Source organism: Canis aureus, chromosome 9, assembly GCF_053574225.1.
Source record: "Canis aureus isolate CA01 chromosome 9, VMU_Caureus_v.1.0, whole genome shotgun sequence".
NCBI classification, from domain to species: Eukaryota; Metazoa; Chordata; class Mammalia; order Carnivora; family Canidae; genus Canis; species Canis aureus.
This window is the reverse complement of record NC_135619.1, coordinates 40,830,056-40,855,529: the sequence shown is the minus strand read 5'-3', so window position 1 is coordinate 40,855,529 and position 25,474 is coordinate 40,830,056. Positions and strand designations below refer to the sequence as shown.

The 25,474-nt window shown below is 37.1% G+C and overlaps 1 protein-coding gene and 1 long non-coding RNA gene across 2 annotated transcripts in view; one reads left to right on the top strand and one right to left on the bottom strand.

Annotated features, from left to right (window-relative positions):
- KCNH5 (potassium voltage-gated channel subfamily H member 5) overlaps positions 1-25,474 on the top strand; it is a 275,213-nt gene that overhangs the window by 210,882 nt on the left and 38,857 nt on the right. The window contains exon 10 of the mRNA XM_077909564.1: positions 6,643-6,839. Coding sequence (XP_077765690.1) covers positions 6,643-6,839 — 197 coding nt within the window. The remainder of the gene's footprint in view (positions 1-6,642; positions 6,840-25,474) is intronic.
- The window catches only part of LOC144320705 (uncharacterized), a 60,433-nt gene that overhangs the window by 16,925 nt on the left and 18,034 nt on the right, over positions 1-25,474 (bottom strand). The window contains exons 2-4 of the long non-coding RNA XR_013386310.1: positions 24,945-25,160; positions 21,362-21,564; positions 196-234 (exon numbers count right to left, since the gene is read on the bottom strand). This is a non-coding gene — a long non-coding RNA (uncharacterized LOC144320705). The remainder of the gene's footprint in view (positions 1-195; positions 235-21,361; positions 21,565-24,944; positions 25,161-25,474) is intronic.

Genomic DNA, 25,474 nt, shown 5'->3' with positions numbered 1-25,474 from the left:
ATGTATATTACTAAAGCCCTTCCCAAATATTACTTGCATATAAGATGGTTAATCAGCTACCAAGTATCTAAAAATATGGTCCTCAAGGTGACTAGTTTACCACCAGGCAGGTGCTCAGGACTAGGGGGAACTGGCTCAGAGTATGAATCTCAGGAGCCTTTGGAACACCAAAGAGGGATCTTAAATTCTGCTTACCGGTCTTTCCTCTGGGTCCTGGAAGAGTTTGGAGTCCACCTAGTTGGTAGGTATGAAAGTGAAAATAAGACTTTCAGAAATGCTTTGGGATTGTAGAAATGGCCACAAATCTTAGCATTTTCTTCCTTGCAGAGGAAGACTATTTCTCCACTCCTCAGTTCATTCTGACCCTATGACTTGTCTCAGTTTTATGCTGAATCGTCCACCCTTCCCTTAAATGCTGACATTCTCTCCTTTTGACTGGGTGGGCTGCTTGGCCTGCTTTCTTACTGCTCTTTTGATTTCCTGAGGTCCTGACATCCACTTACAGAAAATTTCTTTTGCATTTTCTCAACTGTCTTATCCTACTCTCTTTCTCTACCTTCATCCCTTATTGATATCAGGTTACTTTATTTTTACATCTATTTAGTAAGAGCTATTTGTCTCACTTGTTGTGTAAATAAAAATTTATAAGGTGAATCAGTGAGGTTTTTTTTTAGTAGATGAGAGTTATTTGCTTCTCTAAAAGTGTCTTCCAGTTTGTATCCATTATAATTGTTGAACAGATTTGACTTTGGCCATCAATCACTGAAGATCGGCAGGCATCAATTCTAAATGTTTTAAAAGATTCTATTCTAATACACCTATATAATTTCTTAATTTTCATACCCATCATCTTGTTCTTTCTGTTCCTTTCCTCTAAAACATTACCAGTATGACACTTGCTGTTGTTGGTAATAGTCAAAGTCCATTAAAAATCATATAATTCTAAATCTCATAGTGTTGTTCATTTACAAAGGAATATTTTTATGCATATGTATTCATAATAAAGTTTATGAGACTACTGCAGTAATCGATCATAGTGAAGGGCTGATGATAAATAAAAGTGAATAGATGGATTAGGTCCATTCTATAGAAGAATCTTCAGATAGATCTATCACTGCACCCAACAGGAAATGACCTAAGTTTCAAATGCTGTGTTTTTAGGGATTCACTGGCTATATCAGATAGCTGTATTTACTGATGAATAACCAAGATAGTTTTTATGAATTTGTTTAACACATTTCATTATCTCACCAAATAATGTGTTTCAAATTTTTAAGAAGCTCTGGCTGTAAAACCAGCACCTCGGGGGATTATAATCCCTAAACATACCATGATTCGTATTACTCCTTTAATTATGTTGTAACTGTCATCTGTTTTGCCTTTGCATTTTCCAGTTTCTTAGTCTGTGAATCTGTAACATTTGCTCCTGTTTTACAATCCTGTTTCCTGTGGTTTAGAAGTGAAACACTTCATAAGACTTGATGCAGAGAACTGAGAAAATATAAATAGGCCAAACAACAACTTTCATGTTGAGTGTGAGCTTTTCTACTAATTTTAGGGCTTTGGGGGAAGGTTAGTTTTCTCAAGCTCTAAAATGTTTATAGCTGAGACTACTGGCACCCAGTGAGAGCTGACCTAAAAACTAGCATCAAATATTCTATAGCCATGAAGATGAACAGAAATTACCAGCCCCGATATTGTGCTGTTATTGGATATTCCATGCATAATCTTATGTCTCCACAACTTGTGCTTTCTGCAGATTCCTCAGTATAAATGTGCATAATAGTCTTTGAAGAAGAACATTAGTCAGCTTTACTGTGGCTGGTAAATTAATTACTTGATTTACAAGACACATCTTCCAAAAGTGCCATAAAAATTTATTGTGAATTGAGTGACTATAAGATGATAGAGACAACTGGATAAAGCAAACACACTTTAAGATGATTGATTAGATGAATATCCAATTGATACATTGTGTATCCTAATGGAAATTCTATGTCATAAAGTAATTCGTATTGCTTATTATGTAATGTGAGTTCCGATCCTGGGAACAGAATTGTCCACATTTATCAATTTTGCTATGCTTCTATAAACTTTTTTAAGGGGAAAAACAGGGAGTAAGTTTTACTTTGGTTAAATCAATCTAATTGAAAAAGTTGAACCAAATCAACTTTTCTGTTACTTTTTTAGTCTTTTAATGGGATTTGGAGTTGAGTCCCCAGACTTTAAAGTCTTTTTTTTTTTAATGTGACATAGAAAAAATATTACCTTGAAAATAGAATTTGAGGGACACCTGAGTGGCTCAGTGGTTGAGTGCCTGCCTTTGGCTCAGGGCGTGATCCTGGATTCCCAGGTTCAAGTCCCACATCGGCTTCTTGCATCTGCCTGTGTCTCTGCTTCTCTCTCTCTTTCTCTCTCTCTCTCTCTGTGTGTGTGTGTGTGTGTCTCATGAATAAGTAAAGAACATCTTAAAAAAATAGAATTTGATGATTTTTAGTTGACTTCTATAGAGTTATAGATGCACAGAAACTGTAAGCATTAGTTTTTGCTCATCTTGTTCTCTTTAGGGTCAAAAGAACAGATGTTGATTCAGGGAGTTTAGTCACTTGATCTAAGCCACACCGTTACAGGTGGAGTCTCACATCTAACTTTTTTTTTTTTTTTAATTTTATTTATTTATGATAGTCACAGAGAGAGAGAGAGAGAGAGAGAGAGAGAGGCAGAGACACAGGCAGAGGGAGAAGCAGGCCCCATGCACCGGGAGCCCGACGTGGGATTCGATCCCGGGTCTCCAGGATCGCGCCCTGGGCCAAAGGCAGGCGCCAAACCGCTGCGCCACCCAGGGATCCCTCACATCTAACTTTAAGCCAACATTTCCCAATTTGTTCTTCTGTGTCTTTCTCTGCTTCTCCCCTTTTTTAATTCACATATTTTTTTCAATAAATTTTTGTTGAGCTCTTAAAATGTATTTACTTATTTGAGAGAGAGGGAGTGAGAGAGCACATGGTGGGTAGGGGCAGAAGGAGAGAGAGAATTTCAAGCAGACTTCCTGCAGAGTGCAGAGACTATCTTGAGACTTGATCTCATGACCCTGAGATCACAACGTGAACCAAAACCAAGAGTTGGTAATTAACTGACAGCACTACCCAGGTGCCCCATGAGCTCTTGAACTGTTCTGGGCATTGAGTTTGACAGGAGTGGATGAACCAGAGAAAATTTCCTGCCCTCATGAGTTTATATACTACCTTAATGCTATTCTTTCCACATCACAAGCTTTTTATTTATGCATAATACTAAAAATAGAAATAATTTAAAATTTTTTATAGAAATATGGTAAGAATTTTAATTTCAGCAGTTAGGTAAAATAAAATACATAACAGACCTTTGAATGCTTCCATAATTAAAATGGTTTATATTAGCAAGGGGAAATTTTATATATAGAATACCTTTTATCTATTGATGATACATTTATCAATCAATGAATATTTGTCTATTATTCCACAGATCTATGTACATATTTTAATTCAATTTTATTAAGAAGTGTAAGGAAATACATCTCTGAAAAGAGCTTTCTATTTTTGCTATTTTAAATAAATATTAGGCAGATTCATTAGAGAAAAATATGGAAAACAAAGTAGAAGGAAGAAAAAGTAAACACATTACTTGAAGCCAATTGCTATAAATATTTAAATGCATTTTCTTTTAGTCTTATATCCCTTTTGGTTTGTAACACAATTTATTATTAATTGATTAGTTAATAATGACATATGCTATATAGAATAATAAAATACAATATACTTTTGTTCTCTCATGATTGTTTTATTTTAAGAAAATAAGAAAAAGTACTTTTAATTGACAATTCCTTTAGTTTGGGAATTTCAGTTTCATTTTTATGTCCTTTATTGTAACTGTAACCAAAATTATATTATTCTTTGTATCTTTATTTGTTCATTTAATCTTATAAGGTAAACATTTTTACATGTTATTCCAATAGCTAGTTTTAATTCTATGTAAATTGATGCTGATAAATAGATAGTTTATAATTGCTGGACATTTTATTTATTCATTTGTTTGTTTATTTTACCAACCTGGGGTCGTGATTGTTAACACTATAGGTAATATTATACATATTGATTCTAAATCTTGATTGATTCCCAAAAATGAAATTACTGAGTCAAAGGCATTGATTCTTATTGCAGTTACTATATGTAAAAATCAAATAGTTGAAGAGTACTAAGTACTTATAAATGAATCAGAGGCTGTATTATAAGTGATAGTTTGAAAAAATGTCACAGAAATCAATCAGAAAGAAAGGTAATCCTTTTTCTGCCTTTTCAAGGAAAAACCAGTATAGAAAGTGTAACAGTGACGACAGTGAAAAAGGAAGAAGAAGAGGTACATCAAAGCAGCCTTTTAAAAGACCTTTTATTTTCATAGCACCAGGCACTGTGATAATATAACAGTCATTGATCTCTTCTGTTTCAAAAATAATATATGTAAATTGTAAGACAAAATAATACCCTTTCATTATCCCATAAGGCAGAGAGAACCTACCATTTTAGTGCATTTGCTTTGTGTGTCTGTGTGTGTTTCTAGGGGGGATAGTGTACATAAAATAAGATCATACCATATGTATGATTTGATATTCTGCCTTTGTTGTTTCTCATAAATTAAGCATTTTTCCATCACTACTTTTCAATTTATGGTATTTGAGTTTATTCATTTATTCATTCAGTCACATTTGTCTTATTTCTACCTTTTTTTTGGCCATTATAATTATCACTTAAATGATTTTTTTATAAGTACTCATCAGTTTTTAATTTACGTTTTTATTTTTAATTGAAATATAATTAACATACAGTGTTACATTAGTTTCATTAGTTATATTAGTAGAATATAAGGATTCCACATTTCTATACATGACTCAGTGCTCAGTCAATGAACATTTTTATCATTAAATCTGGTACTTTTGATAATGCAACTGGAATACTTATAATTGGAATTACTTATTTAAAATTTAGAGAATGCCACTTACAGATTTCTGAAATTCATCTATGTAAGTGGAGATAGGGTTTATTTTTAAAATTTATATTAAAGTTTCCCTTAGGTCATGTATGATGCTGTCTAACCCCAGAAACCTAATTTGGGTCCCAAGTCTCTAACCGTCCTTGGACGAATTATGCATGGCTATTAGACAGTTGAGTTGTTGGTCAGTGTCACTAACTAAAAGAAATTTGTGGAGTGTCCAGAAACAAATAAGATTGCTTAGGATTAATTAAATACCCATTGTGGTTATTTTTTGCTGATCATATGATTACATGGTAGTGTTAAACACTTTCTCAATAATATGTATATTTTTCTCTTTCCATCTCAGAGTGCCTCCTGGTACTCTAAGGATTTCTAAACTGCCTTTGCGGGCAAGAATCTATAATGTCACTCAACCTCCATCTCTCTCTCATTTCTCTGGTTACATGTTACCTTTTCTCTCTCCTAGTCTGGCTGCCCTGAAGTGTTATGAGATCCCTTTCTTGTTATTTTTTTCTTGTCAGTTCTGACTTCAATTTCATGATGAGAGCAGATATTTACCCTCCTCTGTGATTAGAGTGTCAAAAGCCTAAGTCTTTGGCATAGTGCCTTTAGGAAGATCTTTTCTTGCCTGGATATATTCCCTCTTTTTTTCCACTACCAAACTTCCCTTTCTGGCAGAAGAACAAAGACCTCAATTGAGGACATTTCAGAAGCCAGGGGCTCTTATGGAACTGCCTCAGCAGAAAGTCTTTGTGGCACTTAACCTCTAGGTATTCCTTATCCCCCCACCTTGTTTGGATAACTAAGTACTCTTGATTTGGGGTGGTGAACTGTGGAGTTCAGGTTGCTAGTGCATAGTGCTCCCAAGTGAAGAGTTGATTTTGTGTGATTTGCAGAATTTTAAAAAGATCCACATTTTACTAGAGTATAGTAGTACTGTTTTGTATTTTTTTATGGAAGTGTTGATAGCATAACAAGCCTGAGTCTCCATGTGTTCCCTAACTCAGCAACTTAAGCTTTGTAGTGGTGGATGGGGACCCCTGGCCTGGGCCCTGAGGTCCTGCCTATAGTTTATTTCAACGGAAAGGGAAAGGCATCCTTGGGGAATAAGTCATAGCCACTATTAGTCTGCTTGGAACACAAGACTTAGTCGCTGAATAATGTATGTTTAATATATATGTCCAATCAGTTCCAGATTTATAAAGGCTGTAACAGTAGATCCTTAAATATTGCATTCTACTGTCATCTTTAGAGAAGGAGCAGAAGAAAGAATGAAACTAAAAAGTCACCTTTGCTCCTTCTAGTCAGAATGGGAAAAGTTATGATGACAGAAGATAATGAAACTATTTGTTAAAATGAGATTTTTGGCTCCTCTGTTGGTTTTCATTTATTCATACCACTCCAGATTTCCTTCAAGAACTGAATTCAGGGTGATGTTACTTTACGTATTATATGAAAATGTTGTGCATTGTTATATGTATTGGGATGGGGTTATATACTCAGTTTCTACGTTATGCTAGTAGATCAATACCGTATATGAAGCTGAATAAAAGATAGTGATAAGGATAAGAACTAATGTAGATAGTTGAATACATATCTTATACTATTTTCCAGGGAAAGGTGATGTGTTTGGAGACATCTTCTGGAAGGAAACCACCCTTGCTCACGCATGTGCCAATGTCCGAGCACTGACATACTGTGACCTCCACATCATCAAGAGAGAAGCCTTGCTCAAAGTCCTGGACTTTTATACAGCTTTTGCAAACTCATTCTCAAGGAATCTCACTCTTACTTGCAATCTGAGGAAACGGGTATGTTGTGTGGTTCCATTTTCCTTTATTAGTATCGATAGGGTCAGTGTGTCATGCTCTATTAACTGAGGAGTGCAAGAGATATTTCATTTTGCACCCAATGTATCAGTGCATCGATTGCATTGATGTAAAGTGACATAATTTTCTTTCTCTTTCTTTATATTTTGCTTACTTTTTAAGGGGGTGGAGGATCCCTGGGTATGTGGTTAAAGACTTGAATCTTTCTGATTTAAGTGTAAAATGAAAAACAGAGCTGAGGAGAAACAAACTATACTATAACCTAATTAGCTCTTGGTGTTTATAATAACTGCCATAAAAATAACATGAGTGTCTCTTACTTTATTCTGTGGGTTTTTTAAAAGTTGGTAAGGTTAATCAAACTGGTTTCTTATTTTATATTCCTGCCTCTATTTAAATACCTTTTCTCATTTAATGATCAGTTCATAAAGCATATTCCCTCTGAATCCTTTCAAAGCATACTATCTTAAAAAATAATTAGCCACACTGACATATCCTACAAATAGGTATAGCAACCCTTAATATTGCACTGCTGCTGCAAATATAATATTCATGACTGTTTTCTTTCTTATTGATGAATGTGGCACAAATTTAATTTGCATAAAGAAATCTCCTAGCTATGATTTATAGGTCATTGGACATTGGCTAGGGCTCTTTTATTGCCAAGAATGAAATACACATTTGGACAACTGCACTTAAGGAATTTCATCTAAAATGATTGCCTGTCTATGGTGAAGTATTTTGAAATAACAAGCCTTCCCTCCCACTGCCCCCTTAAATAGAACCTTCCCTTTGGTTAACACGGAGGAGAAAAATCAAGCCAAAAGACAAATCAGCATCTCTACTGTAGCAACATAGAAATGAACATAAGCAAATCATTATAATTCCTTACTTGGGGCTCTAGGAGAGAATGACTGTAGGAGTCATATTTGTACTAGCTGTGTCACGATATTGGATCTATATTTGAATAGCATTTTCTGCTTCTATTTTTGTTAACAAATGGGTATTGAGCATCCACAACTGCAAGACAATATGGAGAGTTGTTCAAGCACAGAGTCCCTATGCTTAAGGAGCTGAAGCCAAGTGTGAATACTATATGAAACACAAGTAAGGGAAACACATTTTTTGTACAAGTAATTGAAAGTTAAGGTAGCGATGGACGTGGAAGATGTCAGCTAATATGAACTAAATGTGGAATTTATTTATTCATTAGGAAATGTGGAGTCTCTTTAGCAGAGATATATCTCCATTGGTCTGTGCTCTACCTTTCCCAATGAGAAATTCCTCTTCTACAAAGCAGCCCATTAGATATTTGAAACTCTTATATCTTCTTAATCTTCTCCAATATAAATTTTGCCAGCTTTGGAGTCTCCTCACATACCACAAGATACCCGAGACCCTTATCCATCATCGTTACAGTCGCCTGGACAGATCTTATTTGTCACTGTCCTCCTCAAAGTATGTTGTTTACACAGTATTTCATCTGATGTTTATAATATTCCTGTGAAAAAAAGGACAACTATTTTCCCTTCAAAACACATGAGGAAACTCAGGCCCAGAGGGATTAATATCAAATAACCAACTGATATATTTGCAGTGCAAGGTCTCAAAGAGGGATAATTAAGACAACTCACCAGTAGAAAATAAATTTTGGTTCTTTACAAAGCCCTCTTGCCTCATTTTTTTCCCTTTTTCACATATCTGAGCATGTGCATGCCACACACACACACACAACACTGTTATGAATGCTGAGTGCATGTACCTCTAATAGGAAAAGAAGCTAAGCTAGAGGCAGAAAACGGTGTGTGTGTGTGTGTGTGTGTGTGTGTGTGTGTGTTAAAGATTTTATTTATTTATTTAATGAGAGAAAGAGAGTGGGGGAGGGACAGAGGGAGAAGGAGAAATAATCTCCAGCAGAGTGCTGAGCATGGATAACAACTCGGGGCTTGATCCCATGACCCTGAGATCACAATCTAAGCCGAAACCAAGAGTTGGACATTCAACTGATTGCACCAGCCAGGCAGCCTGTGTTTTGTTTGTTTGTTTGTCTTTTAAGATTTTTATTTATTTATGTATGGGAGACACAGAGAGAGAAGTAGAGACACAGACAGAGCGAGCAGCAGGCTCCTTGCGGGGATCCCGATGTGGGACTCAATCCTTGGACTCGGGATCATGCCCTGAGCTGAAGGCAGACACTCAACTGCTGAGCCACCCCGGTGTTCCACCCCTGTGTTTTTTGTTTTTTTTTTTTAACCGGACCCGGGGATGGTGTACCTGCCTCTGCAGGTGCTGCTGCACAAGATCTATCAAATGGCCTCTTCCCTTTATAAGCTGTTCCTTGTTACAACCTGTGTAACTTTTTAATTTTATTTTTATTTCTTATTTTTAAAAAGATTTTATTTATTTATTTGACAGAGAGAGACACACACATACACAAATAGGCAGAGCGGCAGGCAGAGGTAGAGAGAGAAGCAGGCTTCCCATGGAGCAGGGAGCCAAATGCAGGGCTGGATCCCAGGACCCTGAGATCATGACCTGAGCTGAAAGCAGACGCTTAACTGACTGAGCCACCAAGGCACCCTCATTTTTTTTATTTTTTAATAACTCCGTCCTTCTCCAATTGATGGATAGTCTCAATAACTTGGCAAAATGTGGGGAGAGGTGTACTGTCAGGCAGTGTCACTTCTTTCTTAGAAAAAAAAAAAGTATTCTCATAAAAAAAAAGATCACTGAGAAAATATCCTGCAATGACTCATAAAAATAACTACCATTTTGAGAGCCTATTTTGTAGCCATACACTTCAACACATTTTATACATAATAATTGATCTTAGGAAATTTCAGTACCCCCAGATGAGGCACCTTATTTCCATTTCACTGATGAGGAGGCTAAGGTTCTAAGAATGGGACAGATAGCTGCCAAAGAAACTATGACTTAGGGTCTGGATTTCAATCCATCTCTATCTGATTCTAAAACCCAGATCTTTCAATGCTACCATGTTGCTTTGGCTTGTCAAAATATTTAATCTTTCTCTTTCCATCACAATATTCTGCAGACACATTCTCAACAATTTATAGTTTCTCGTGCGCTCAGTTACTTTCACTTTGTTCCCCGTGGAACAATCAATAAAAGGGTATTTTGTCCTTATGGCTGTTACTGCAAGTGTTCTTGCGTTGAGAATTTTTTGTGAATTGCATATTTGTTGTGAATTGTATAATCAAAACTATGCCCTTAGTATGCTCTTGATATCTTATAGCTATCAGACCCACTAATTAAGGGCATGTGTCTAGTAAGTTGGGAGAGTGGCTTTGGAACCCAGATTTTTAGCCATCACAGATTACAGCTCTGGCCACATGAGCACATGCAGTGGCTGAGTGGAGAGCTTTACATAGTGTGGGATTCTGGGTGATCGAAATAAGAAGGGATGTGACAGCGCTTTAGCTGCTTGCCCTCCACCCCCGTCTCCATTATGGAAGAATAAGAGATTTGTTATGCCAACATAGTTCCCACTAGCCATCCTAAGTTCCTCTCTATAAAAATTCTAGAACTAGAACCATAATTTCATCCAATAACTAGAGCAGCAGTTGGCAAACTTTCTCTCTCAAGGACCAGTCAGTAGATATTTTAGGATTTGAGGGCCACAGAATCTCTGTCTCAACTACTCAAGCTCGCCATTGTGTGAAAGCAGCTGTCTGAGCTCAGGGTGCCATCACAAAATACAGTAGACTTAAGCAACAAGAATTTATTCCCCACAGTCCTGGAGGTTGAGAAGTTCAAGATCAAGGTGGTAGGCCCAGTTGGGTACCCCAGTGAGGGCTCTTTAATTCCTGGCTTACAGATCTCTGCCTTCTCACTGTCTTCTCATGACTGTGAGTGAAGGAGAGAGAAAGGGAAAGAGGAACAGAGGGTGGGAGAGAGAGAGTGAGAGAGAAGGAAAGCTATCTCTCTAGTGCCTCTTGTTATTAGGGCAGTAATCTCATCATGAGGACCCCATCTTCATGGCCTCATCTAAACGTGATTATGAGTCTCCCCTCATCACATTGGGAGACTAGGGTTTCAAGATATGAATCTGGGGAGATACAGTTCAACTCATCACAGCAGCCAGAGATAGTATGTAAATAAGTGAGCATAGTTGTGCTTTAGTAAAACTTTATACAAACAGGTGACTCCCAAAGGCCTTAGTGTGTCAGTTGCTGAAAGGAGAAGACTGGAAGTTAGCTAGGGAGGACAATGAGTATGCAAACAGAATTCTCTCCTCTTGTATCAGAAAGCATATCTACTACTGGCCACTCAGAGGTTATCATGAAATGGAAAATGCCATACAGCAGAGGTGGCTGCTGAAGCCAGATCAGTAACATCCACGAGTGAGGCCAAGCTCACGTGGTTGAAGACTAGAGTTCACACCATATGTAAAAGGGGCAACTACTCAGTCTGGTTGCACATTGCCTTTGTGGAATGCCAGCCCAGTGTTGCTTGGTCTGAATATTTTTTCCTCCAGAGAAGTCAGAGGTATGAATTTTTACACCATATCATGTCAGTTTGGTAACTAATTTGCTTTGTTGTTTTTTTAAATAATATGGTCAAACAAAGCAAGTCTGCTTGCTCTTGGTCCAAATATTTGTGAAATAAATGGAATGAATTTGTGAACTCTTAATCTCATGATAGTTGGTAACAAACTACAGTATTATTAGAAGTACCAAAGAAATCATAGATATTTTTATATTATATTGTATTTGTTGAAGTGTTTAGGCTCATCACTACTTAATAATTATGGTAGTTATTATAGACCTGCTCCTAAGATGAGGTTATTGTGTTAATAAGAAAAGTACATAGATTATAATTTTGTGAATTATTATTTTTTATTAAAGATTTTTAAAAATTTATTTGAGAGAGAGATCACAAGCAGTGACAGACTCCCTGCTGAATAGGGAGACCCTCATGGGGGTTGTGCGACTTGATCCCAGGATCCCAGGATCATGACCTGAGACTACGGCAGACTCTTAACCGACTATTTTGTGAAATTATTTTTTAATATTTTGATAACTGGATTTCAATACAATGCTTTTTTATTTGCAATACTACATATTTTATTTTGTGCATTTAAAGCAGCTTCTCTGAAAGACCTGTTCCACAGGCTTTACTAGATTGCTGGCGATGAATACCCCCACAGTGTGACCGTCAAAAACTGAACTTGGTTGAACGAAAGGACCAGTTTTTCAATGATAAGAACACAATTCCAGAGTTTTCAATAAGTTTAAACCTATTCAGAAAAGGCCTGAGAGAGCAACAGAGGAAGGCTGACTCACTTGCTGACTTTATTTATGTATTTATTTACTTAATTAATGGAAGATATAATTTCCTGGAATAACAAAATGACCAAGCCTCAGGTACAGGTCTGAAAAGGCAAGCAACACACCCAGCACAGGTAATACCTAAATTTTAAAGACTTGTAATCAGACTTTTAAAGTAATTAGTGCATTTCTGCTCACTATGTCAAGTTGTCATGCAATGAGGTTTATCTGCTGTGTGAAAAGAATTAACATAACAGGTATGACTGCTGTGCTTTGAAAAACCTGCTTATGAAGCGGGTCCTTGGATTGGCTTCTGGGAACTTGGGATTTAGGAGGGTTCCTGCCAGGCTAACGCGGGAGAGTGGCTCGCTGTGCCTACATTGTTTATTCAAACAGTGTGGTCTGTGCAAAACATTTACTTATAGCTACATTAAGTGTGGTTGGGGTTTTGAGTTATTTCTAAATATTTCCTTCACTTTCAAGCTAGCATGAGCATATTTTCCTCCAGACTATTTAGCTAAGATGAGTAAGGAGTTTTATTTACTATTTTTGGTACCTCTTCTGACAAGACCCTTTGACAAAGTGTGGCACAGGAAGTATTGGTGGGCTCAGTGTATATCAATCTACATCCATTGCGGCCCTGCTACATACCTAGGGGGTCATGGAGATAAAAGATCCAGTGCTTGCTCTCTCGGGGCCTGCAGTCTAGCAAGAGAATAAAATAAATCCAAACAGAGTCCAATAAGTGACATGCGACCATTACATTCAGGGTACATGGTGTATGTGTGTGGGAGGGGAAGTGGGCAAGGAGAGATGAATTCACCTTATCCCAGGGAGGACACAAGGAGAGATTCTAGGAGGTGATGATGACACTGGCATTAGGATTTCATTTTAAACATAATAATATTCTAGAGGAAGGAAGGATCTTGTAGATCACCTGGTTCAACTTATTTTCTTTATGGATGAGAAAACTGAGATCCATAGAATAAATTACTTCCTCAAGTTTGCTTAGCAAGTTAGCATCAGAACTGGGATGGGAATCCAAGTCCTTTGAATTCCATGCTGCTGGTATTTTTATCAGTTAGCCTAGTTTACAAGCCCTGTATAAAGATTATGAGTAAAATGCAACACTTGATTGTGTTCATTTTTAAGAGGGAGAAAGGAAGGTAGATGGCATGAGTTTGCATGTGATTCATAGACTGATTTTAGTGTTTTTTCACACCATGACTCAGGATAAATGAACCAAGCTGTAGGCAGTGTTCAGAGTTGTGAACAGGACTCCCTGTCTCAGCATGAGCCAGTGTGTATGGTGTGGCCCCAGCAGGTGTGTCACTTGCATTGTAAGGGTCTCATTTTCAGTAAAAGCATGTAACTTATATAAATAGCACTGTTCGAGAGGTGTTATTGAATATGGTGAAATAGTACCTTGTTGATAATACTGTGGTTCTCGTATACTCTCTGCTATCTTGTTGGTACTTTTAAAAACTTTACTGGCTGCTGCTCCAGTTAGTATAAACATATATAAAAAGAAAACTTGTCACATTAAACAAAACTCCTATTTTTCCATCTTTAATTTTATTTTCTTGAGTCTAGTGCTTCCACATTAGAAGTTGTGAAAAAAATATTGACTAGTTTACTGCCCAAAGTGACATTTATTAGTGCTAAAAAGTTAGTTGATTAAAAAGGGGGAAGAGAGAAAGGAAGGAAGAAAGATTGGAAGAAAGAAATAAAAGGAAACAAGTATTTTCATACAGAATTAGGGAGACACGAGACCTGACAGCAGGAAACAGGGAGGGAATGAGCTGGCACTGAGAACAGCTCTAGGTTGGGAATGAGAGCAGAGATTACCATGTGGTCAATTCCAAAAACTCAGATGAAGAGATTGCCAACTGAAATTTGAAAGGGAAGAAAGTAGTTAAGATTGAAAAATGTCAATACAAGCTGAAAATTGGGTAATAAACTAGGCTTCCTTTTTATTTTATTTTATTTTAAAGATTTTTATCTTTTTGACAGAGAGAGAGTGAGATAGCACAAGCAGGGGGAAGGCAGAGGGAGAGGGAGAGGCAGGCTCTCTGCTGAACAGGGAGCCAGCTCAATGCAGGACTTGATCCCAGAACCCTGGGATTATGAGCTGAACTGAAGGCAGATGCTTAACCAACTGAGCCACCCAAGTGCCCCTGGGCTTCCTTTTTAAGGGCCATGTCTATTATATTAATGAGTATGAACCCCTCTTGTGGTTCTGGATTGAGTGGTCATGGCCAGGGAACTAATGTGTCTTTTCATTCCATGGCTCTGCTGAATTTGTTGCTAGTGTTGTGAAAATTTCTAAGCCAAATGGCTCCAGAGAAAATGTTTCTAGTACATCTACTGTTGTGAAGAGAGGGTCCCCTGGGATATTGATCAAAAATGATGTCAAACTGACACTTGCCCGTAGTTGTGGTCTCAAAGAAATGTTGCCTCGGGGACCCATCTTGCTCCTAGTTTATACTCTTTTTTACTGAACATCTCTATATCCCTTAGTTCAGATATAAGGTAATCCAAGACCTGTTAACAATATTAATTTATCGCTTGTATTGATCTGCTCAGAGTGCCATAACAACGTAACACAGACTGGGTGGTTAAACAGAAATGTATTGTCTGACAGTCTGGAGGCTAGGAATCCAAGACCAAAGCGCCAGCAAGGTCAGCGTCCGGTGAAAGTTTTGTCCTTGGGTTGCAGATGGCTGCCTTCTTGCTGTGTGCTCATATGGCCTTTCCTCTGTGCATGCATGTAAGGAAGGAAAGAAGGAGCTCTCTGGTGTTTCTTCTTCTAAGAACAGTAATCCTGTTAGAGCAGAGCCCCAACCTTATGACTTTATTTGGCCGTAATTGCTTCTTTAGAGGCCCCATTTCCAGATAAAGCCACACTGGGGGTTAGAGCTTAGACATAATGAATTTGGGAGGAGGACACAACAATCCTGTTTTTGTTTTTTTTTTTAAATTAAGTGTGATGGAGTAACTTTAAGAAGTATTCTAAAATCAAATTACAGCGGAACTAGGTCTGTATTACTGGGCATGTGCAGCAGCATTCAGTACTGACTTTTGTAACTTTTAGGGAGTGCATGATTATCAATACTAGCAAACCATTTTTGTGCTTCTATAGTGATTTAAGAAAGGATTTCCATTTAAACATAGAAAAATTTCCCTCAAGAATGATGAATATACATTGTAAATTGGAAAAACAGCATAGAGGTACTTAGCTCTTCCACCCCATAAAGTTAGCGTCCTTTTCCACAAACGGCACTGTTCTTAAGCAGAGAGTAGTAGAAGCCAGCTGGCCATTTTATGGGTAGGGATAGCACCAATCCTATATATATATTTTTTTCCAATCCTATATTTTAATGTTAAAATAGTAAGAAATAGTGGGTTCGGCTCATTCTTGCATTAGCACAGGCTCAAAATTCAGTAACTTATTTTTCTCTCCAGAAAGCATTCTTATCCTGGTGAATCCAGTGGCACAGAATGTCTTTTTTTTCTGTAAGCAATGAAGCATCTCTGGAAAAATTACCTTTTATGGATGGAAAACAGACTGGAATTGAATACCAAAGAGGCTTTGAGTAGTTGGTGGATACATGTTGTAGACTACATGTATTTGAGAGGTCAGTACTGGCATCTTTGAAGAGGTAGTGGCAGATTGTGATAAGGGGAGTTCCAACTTTACTACTTTCTTCTCCCTTTCTTCCACCCTGGTATACCAGTGGAACAAAATACAGGAGTACATTCATTTCACATACCTGCAATTTTTGTCATGCCACTAAAAAGATGTCACTAAAACTCACTGTCCACATTTGGAACAAAAGATAATACGGTCTCCATAAAAACTCTGAAGTATTCGTAGAATCTATGCTTCTCTCATAACACTGATTGCAGTACTTTGGTTTCCTATATACATTTTTGTTGTTTTCAACTCAACAACGAGCTCCTTGAAGTAGGTATTTTCTGTGATCTCTATTGCCAATGATCAGAATAGTGCCTGCCAGGTAATTGAATGAGTGAATCAGTGAACGAGTAAAAAGTGAAGCAGACAATACTGGCCAGCACAGTTTTTATCATCATTGACTGGAATAATCACTGTCATCCATAAAAACAAATGATACCCTTGACAATTTTGGCAAAGAGCCTTATGAAATAGGATTATGAAAAGGACCATTACTAATAGTGCTAAATCACAATTAGAGTTAACTTCCAGCTGCAGTTTTGAGCCATTGAGGCCCGCAGATTCCACACGGTGCAGCAGTCTCTCTAGCACTTTCAGAATGCAGTGATTTTGACATCATTGCTTGAATTAAGATCACCTGATGCCAGGGGCTGTGATTGTCAGAACAGTACCTTCCTCTCATTCAAAAGGACTTGGAAGAACAAACTTTTTTTTCTTGTTTCCTTTGAAGTATCTGCATCCATCCTTGAACCTGAGCAGGGAGCAGCTGTAATTTTCATTCTCTTAGCTGATCGTTAGGATTGCAAATTCACTGTGAACTACCAGCACCCTTGACAGTAGCCCTGCCTACGTGTTGCGGCTTGTAGAATTTTCCCTTCCAAACTGACAGAGCTCACCGCCTTGCAAGTTTACACACCACAGGCACTGTCCCATTTGAGTTTCAAATAACCACTGCAGGGAAGGGAGCTAAGAGAGGTGAGGGGACTTGCTCATGGCAACACAGCTAATAGCTGCTCCGAGCTTCCAGCCTCCGTGTCTCAGCTCCAAGCTGGCTCTCACTCCCCTGATGGTGGTTAAATAAAAGAGGCAGACTTTCAGCAATTCCAGAAGTTTATCATGTGCATTTAGAGGAAGCAGAGACTTAATTATGCAGTCTTTTGATTCCTTAAGCTGCTTCTATTTAGGGCTCTCTTGATCTGCTTCCAGACAGAATAAAGAACTTTTCCACATTTAGTTACCAGGACATAGGTTCACAGATCCCTCACTCTTCGATAATGCCTCCAAAGGACTATTTAAGGACAGAGTTTCTCAAGTTTCACAGTGGGGGCAGGATTCAATAATTTACCAACATACTTGACAGTAGATTATACTGTTCGATAGCTTCTTTTTTCAAAACTAGAGTTTATTTTTATTGCAAGAAAATATGCATTCTGGTAGTAAATGAGGGAAACAAGCCTTTAGTATAGTCAGAAGAGTATTTAACACAAGGAGGTAGACATTTTATAAATTTTTTTTTCTTGGGAATCCTCAAAGTAGCCAACCGTCCACTGAGTCCTGTCTTACAATGCTGCATTTTTAGGGTCATCATAGCTGGATACCAGACTGTTCGTATCCATGTGTCTAAGGCTTCTTAATTAATATTTGATGAGGGGTCTTTGGAAGTACAATGTTACGTCACACCATCTTCATTTAAAGGAAACCTTCCTTTTCAATGAAAAAGCAAGGATTTCTATTAATATTAAGAGTAAAATGTATGTAATATATGCTTCCCTAATCACTTTTGGTATTGACTTGAATTTTGAATATGTTCAATTTTTCCTATGCTAATTTCTTATGTATCTTTTTCCTTCTCTGTTATGGAAAACTAATTCAATGGATCACCTCTGTGGTAATATATATATGTATATTATATATATAATATAAAATGTATAATATATAATAATAGGTATGTATACATATGTATACACATATATAATATTAAGTTTGGATCTGTTCATGATTTGTATTTTAGTATATTTTCAGGTAGAGCTCTTTTGGGGGAATTCCTCCCTCCCCAGTCCCCAAGATAACATCTAAATTTGATTATATAGTTTGTCCTTGTAGGAATTTCTTCCCTTCATTTTTTGAGCTTAATCTACTGACTCTGCGTTTTCTGTCCTCTAAGGAACCTGAGAAAATATTGAGCTCAATAGACATGTATTCAAAAAGATTCCATGCTGATTCTGAGAAGTAACTTTTGTAACATCTTACAACAGATATCAAAGACTTTTGGTTATTCAGAGGAGGGGTTTCAAGGTGTTTATAGTGAGTTCAGACTATTGCCAATAAAATAAAATAAATATCGTATTAATACATATCAATATATGTAGACTAGGAAGCATTTTAGAGCATTATAAATATATATCTTGCAAATGAAAAAATAGAGATCTGCTCTGTGGTTAGACTGAATTCTTAATAGTTAACTGTTTGACCAAAATGGTATCTGCCTTCCTGGAATGTCCATTTTTTTCCCATCTGAGAGGTGCATTTCATAGATTTTGACATTCTAATCAAGTGATCTTCCCCAAAGGAATCAAATCAAGTCATCCTACCAAATAATCAGAGACACTCAGATGACCCAGGGAGGCTACAGTAATTTCTCCCAGAGAAAGTCATTCATTTTCTGCCTCTTCTTTCTGAATCAGGTATACTCGATTTATCCAACACTTTCAGAAGTTGGCATTTGATTTCACTGGGGCTTGCTCTGTGTCCACAGTTTTATCCTTTAGAGAGTGCAGTCATCTGTAGCAGTTCAGTAGAGGCACTCTTCCTTAGGAAACTCACAATCTGGAATGCAAACTGTAGAGGAAAGACTGTAACGGCTAATTTTGCTTGTCGGAAGCAGCTAGGTTCCCTGAACCCACAGAAGTAATGTGGGGCACTGGACCCTGTCTAGAAATTTGCTTCCCTCTTTTACAGGTGCTTTAGCAACGGCTATAAATGTGGTTGTGAATGGCGTCATAATCCCAGCATGTTAAATGGGTAATATGTAACACAGGTCCTTTGAAAGTTTTTTGTTTCCATGACAGGAAGATACATAACCCCCTCTTGAGTGAGAAAAGAGAGTTTCTTAAATTTGGAAATTCAGAAACTGGGTTGTCAAACGACCCACTTACCGTGATAGAGTGCGCTATTACATATGGGGAAGGGTCTGCTGTGCCAACAAAAGCAAGTACAAGAGATCAAATACAGCCTTCCAGAGTTGTGATTCCATAAAATGAGGCTGACTGCTGGCTTGTTAATAGCAACATTTCCACACCTGACAGTCACCAAGTGGCTTGTTACTGAAATCATATACCAGGAAGACTTTCTCTTTAGGCTGTTGTGGGTGGGAGTGGTGGTGTGGAGTAAAGAAAGCGCCTGGCAGGGCCTCAGTCCCTTTATTGTAATGCAGCTGACTTCTCCCAAGTGTTTGCAAAGAAGGTTGCAATATAGCTGTTTGCTCTGGTGAGAAAAACTATGAGAGATTTGGATTTGGTAACTTTGCCAAGCTAAAAAAAAAATCTCTGTTTGGGGGTTCCTAGGCCATTCTACTTGGCACATTCTTTTTAAAAGAGTATTTTTAATTATGAACCAGCAATTCTGTGAAGGTTGACAACATTAATGAAGCTCAAACAATGCTGAGAGAGACAGACAGACAGACAGAGAACTTTAAAAATTAAAAGAACCATCAAGACAAGTCTGTCAGCAGAAAAAACTTGCAACAAATGTAATTATTATGAAAGTTTATCTGATGCTTGAGGATAAACTGGATTTACCATACCAAACAGCATGTAAGACACTTGAATTTCCAAGTTTTGAGTAAATTTTACAAAACAAACATATCAATCTCTTTCTGGAAGCACAGGCACCTCTGTGTTTTCCTTGGTCAAATATCCATATTTCAGAAATAAATCTGCCATAGAATTTCAAATCCAGGTATTTTTTCTTTTTGTCCAAACCCCTTTCAGAAAAATATGATTTAGTAGCAATTTAGAAAACTGCTACTTTAAATTTCAGAGGATGGCAGGATTCAATAGTCAGGTGTGTTCCAGTCCGTCAAAGATACAGTTGATTAATTTTGGTTAATACTTCAGAGATGTATTTAATACCTCACCAAAATAAAATCAGACTAATGTGAGTGACCAGAGCTATGATAAAGACAAACTATAGCAATTCATACAGCAACACAAGTGGTTATTTTCAATGGAGAACAAGGCCTAAGTTATTCCTTTCTTGAGATCCAAAAAGACTACTGTTCTCTGAACTAAACATTTGAGATGACATCTTTAAAATATGGGACAGTGAAATCATCAAGATTTAGACAAATGGAAGGCAACCTGGGGAAAAACTCATGATGAAACTTAAATTACTATTTTATAAAATAAATTGATCATCTTATCCTATGACTTCAGCTTCTTCCTCAAGGATCAGCTTTGTCTCCATTTTCTCCATTCTCCTATCCTCCAGCTCCATGTGATCTCTCCTTTCTCTCTATGCCTGTACCACTCACCACAGTAGCATTTTCTTCAATATTTACTGTAAGTTGCTTTGCAGGGTTATATGTATTCAATAGATACCCTGTCTTGAGACATTGGCTGTTAAGCTAGTTCCTAGAGACAGAAAAGTCTGTTATCCCATACCTTCAACTGCTCTTTGCTCTCTAGCACTCCAGTGACATTTGTTCATTCAAAAGTAATAATATTGCAGAATTCATTGATTTAATGCAGTGTGTGCTGTTTCTCTTTCTAGTAGTAGATAAAGCCTGATAGCCATTATGCACCGAGGGGAAAGTAGCAGGAAAAGAGGTATCTGATTTATTTTTTTTAATTCTGATAATTATTAGGATAGTTTTGAATGCAGGTTCAATAAGAATTTGTAAAGATTATACTTTTGATAAATTAGAAAATTCTTTGTGAAATGAAACATGAAAAATTTAGACTTGCCATTGGACTACTGTGAGCAAATACATCTTGACTGGTTAAAATTTGTCCAAAAATAGTCAAGGGAAATGGCAATATTTGGGATTCTTTAGGCAGCGCTTGAATTATTTCTTCACTAGAATTAGACATGTAATTTAGAATTAATCTTTAGCTGTTTTAGTGAAGGAAAGGGGGAAGTGTGGTCCAAACACATGGCTCCTTCACTCTTAAACAATTGGGAAGAAGAGGGCCATAGCATCCACCTAATTCAAAAATAAAAGTGATCCTGTTTACAACCATAGGCAAGGGGTATCTCTACTCTTCCCCAGGGAATGTTCTAACATCTCTCTTTGTAAGGACTAGAAAGTCAGCTTTGGGTTCAAGTGTATGGTCTTGTGCACATAAGTGTACTCATTATGCCTCTGTTCATACGTCTATAAAATGAGATTGACAGTAGCCAATAAATGTCCATGGAGTGCTTCTTAAGTTCCAGGCACTTTTCTAAATGCAGAATATCCAGGAGTAAATAAACCAGATACTTCCTTGTCCTCATGGAATTTGGGATTTAGTACTTACCTCACAGACTTGTTGGATTAAGTGCTTACAGAGTATCTCATATGAGGTTTTAGTGAATGTTAGCAGTGATGATGCCAGTGGTGATGGAGATGAAGATAGTGATGCGGACGCACTTCAGAAATGCCATGCCAGACTGTTGCCCAAGGTTCTCTTCCAAAATTCTAATGGGAAGGGACGATCAGGCTATAGCTGTCTGTCAGTCACTGGTGATGACAAAGTAAGAGAAACATTAACAAAGCACTTCAGTCTAATCTCTGTAGAAGTAGATTCCCTCTCTTGTAAACAAAATGTAATATGTAAGGAATTAAATACACAGCAGTAAAATATGCTGAAAAGTGCAGAAACAAACCTTTCTACACATACCCCGAATAATGTTGCGTTTTCTCAAAGGAGATGCCTACTTTCTTCTGTTAACACAAAACAATATCTATCTCTACCTCTTTCTAAATTCCCCACATTTAGCATAACTATTAGGGGTAAACTCCCAACTGTGGCCTCTAACATTTGATGAAATAATTTGGTTGATGATACATATTGAGAGAACAGGCAGGAGTTGGGATGTCAAGTCCAGTTTTGTCACTTTTCACTCAAGGATTGCATTTCTCTAACCTAGGTTAATGAGCAACATCCTTGCTCTGTTATTGTTGTGTGCGCTAAGATTAGCATTAGCCAATATAATTTGATATAAAACTTGCACTTTAACTATAGGTTCTAAACATCCTGAGTTGTATCTATCAAGTTTGACTGTCTGAGCAGTCAAACTGCTCTTCTGCAGTCTTTCTGCTCTTCATTGAAATACTTCTCCTAACTATGCCCCTGTGACCACAGAAACAGTTACTATGCAAATGTGTGTTTGCCTTAATGGGTGACACTCAGGGAAAGCAATGGGAAAGATGGGGGAAAAAAAAAAAACAAAAAACAAAACAAAAAAAACCTTTCCTAGCTACATCTAGTATTAACCTAGTCGTTTTGTAAACCAAGGGCTAAGTTCATTCTTTTATTTAGAACCTGAAATTAAATTTGCATTGCACTTTTAGAAGTGAAAGGCAACTACATTTTCTTGCAAAAGATTGTTAATTTCACCTGCCTTTAACATTAGGACATCTCTGAAGGACTTATTTAAAAAGAAAACAAAAAACAATGCTATTTGCATCCATTCATCTGCTTGTGAAAGAACATAATAAAGAAAGGTCACTGGTATGTGAAGAAAGAGAAATATTGCTTGAACAGGCTCATTCCACTAGTCAGATCTGTTAAAGAAAAGGTGAGCTAATATCTTTCCTTTTCATAATATTCCCTACAAGAAAATGTTGCTCATGTTATTCGTGTTTGACATTTCATAGCAAAGGTAAAATTCGTTTTTAGTGAAAAATATTCCACAAGGTTATTAATTAAAAGAAAAGCAGGAAGAAAGATCTGTCATTTAAAAAAGAGCAATTCATGGATGGGAGAAAAAGTCTCCAGTCAAAAACGTCAATTTTTTTCTGAAGGCAACAATGTCACCCTCACCCGGTATCCTGAATGGCATCATCTGGACACGAGAGTAAACTTAGAATAGTAGTTCCTTGAGCTTATTGCTTGAATCTTTGATTATACCTTTTATTTTGGGTCCATTGTTCTCACCAAATTGTAAACTGCTTGAGGCCAAAGATTGTGAATAATCATATAGCACCTAGAGTAGTATTTTGTACTGTAATGTTCAAAAAATGTTTGGCAGGTAAGTGAATCAATATTTGAGTGCCTTCTATTTAATAAAGAACTGAATATAGTTATTATTACATGAATTTATAGTATATAAAATTTATAACATAAATAATATCTCTATAAAAATGTTAAAAAGGCTAGAATTGTTCAATTTGTTGAAGAGAAGTTAATGCTATAAAAAAATCTGTAACAGAGCAGGGTCATGAGAAAATTGTAACATATATTTTCCCTTTGGTGAGTTCATACTTTCCTCTTACCTCCTCGAACTTCTAATCTTTCCTCCATCCCCACTCCCTACAAATCTTATTCTCACACAGCTTTTTTGAGCTTAGAAATAGCCATTCTTTGGCCAAGTCTGACATCTATCTTTTGCGGCATTGTGAAGATACAAGGGATCCAAGATAGAATATCCTATGTTCCGCTCATATTTGGAATCAACTGAGAGAACAAAATATGACTATGATTACTAAGAAAGCTGATGTGAAGATATGGCTTTAGGGTTTTATCAAGTGGACTTTCTACATGTTAGTGCCAAATCAGGTGTGTTTACCATCTAGGCACTAATCTGGCTGGGAAACCAAAGCTCTTCCCTAATACGGAAGAACCTGCTCTGATACCCTCTTGCCTCAGTAGATGGGCCAAATGCTCCATCTCTACAGGAAAGACTTCTTAGAGGAGAGGAAATGGATAGGCTCAGCTTCTTTTTCCAACTTAGCTAACCAGAGAGATCACTCCTTTTCTGGGTAGAAGAAAGTATAAGACAAAGGAAAATGCTAGTAATATTAGCCTTGTAACAGTTACTTCATTTGGATACATAATGAGAAGAGAATAAAGTATTCTCCCCTAATGAGTACAAGTAGAATCATAGTACGTATGAATCATTTATAACATATAGGTATAGCAGACATATGCACAAAATATATAACATTTATATATTATGTACATGTATAAACATGTATATAAATGTACATTTATAAAATGTGTATAAAATTTTTAACAAATACATATAAATATATAAAAATACATATATGTATGTAACACACATATATTTCACAATATAATGTACATATTACATATTACATACATATATTTACACTTTAAAAGACTATTCAATCTCTACCAGTAGAATACCAGACAAAAAGATTTTGACCCAAAGGGTTGCAGGTAACATGGAGGAGATGCCTCATGGCCTTGAACATTTTGGAGGATGATTTAGATCAGACCATAGGGAAAAGTGAGGATTGTGAACTAAGTACACCAGAATCACTTGGATGCTTTATCAAGGTGCAGATTCTTGGGTCCCCCTTCAGATTCTGAACCACAGTTAGCAGTTATAGAGGGTAAGGATTCCCTGCAAATGGGTCATGTGGACAGCAAGACTGGAAAGCCATTGACAGAGCAGCAATTGCCTGACCTTAAAATATGCAGGGGATTGTGATCAGTTTTTGTCATCACCTATTCCTCCCTAAAAGGAGAGAGAGAAAATGGCTCAGCTATAAGGTGAAATACTTAGATTATGAATGAAGCTGTCCTGACAATAAGGATAACCAGGGAAATGGCTCTTCTGTATGGAAATTGTGAATATTTCCAAGTGTGCAACATTTTCTATTTAGAGAGTCCCGGCACTTACATCCCATATGATCCATATGGGAAGCAGGGCTAATATTACCCAGCCAGTCTGTCTGATCTCATGGACCTCTGTGATGACTATCCTAGACCCCCACAATGTTCAACCCCCATTCAGCCTTTATTCCAAAGGTCTCTCTGGCCCCTTGCCTCTAACCAAAATCCCTCTTCCAAGGATTCTTTAAATAAAAATACATGTAATTAGTTCTCTAAATGTTTTAAATCATATATCATATAGGTTTTAAATTTATACCTGTTTACAGAGCTGATGAACTTGGTATTTTTGAACTTCCCATACAGTGTTAGGTATTCTAAGGAAATACTGCTTTTGTTGGAAAGTGAGACTCAACTTGACATAGATTTTAGGTTAAAGTTGCCTTTTCTAGGATGACAACCTTTTGTAGTGTGAAGACAGCACGTTATTCTTTAGAAGTAGTGTGACTGCTGCTCTGTCTGGGACAACACAGGCCTGAAGATGGGGAGACAAATGACATTTTGAGACTTTCTACCTCATGAGCTTGTTATCTACATAGAAAAACTGAATAACCTGCCACTGATTTGATTTACCACACAGGATAACTTTTGTGCATTAAAAGCCTGGAGATTTGACCTTTACTCTTGTGGGCAACTTCTCTAATGTCAGTATCCTATAGGGAAGCAAAGTAGTAAAGAACTCCCTCTCCTACACTCCAGGCAAAACAAAATGTAGAGGCAAAGACCAAACTGAAGAGGTCTGCTGATATGTTCTCAGAAGGACATATCCTTTACATTCTCTCTGGTTTC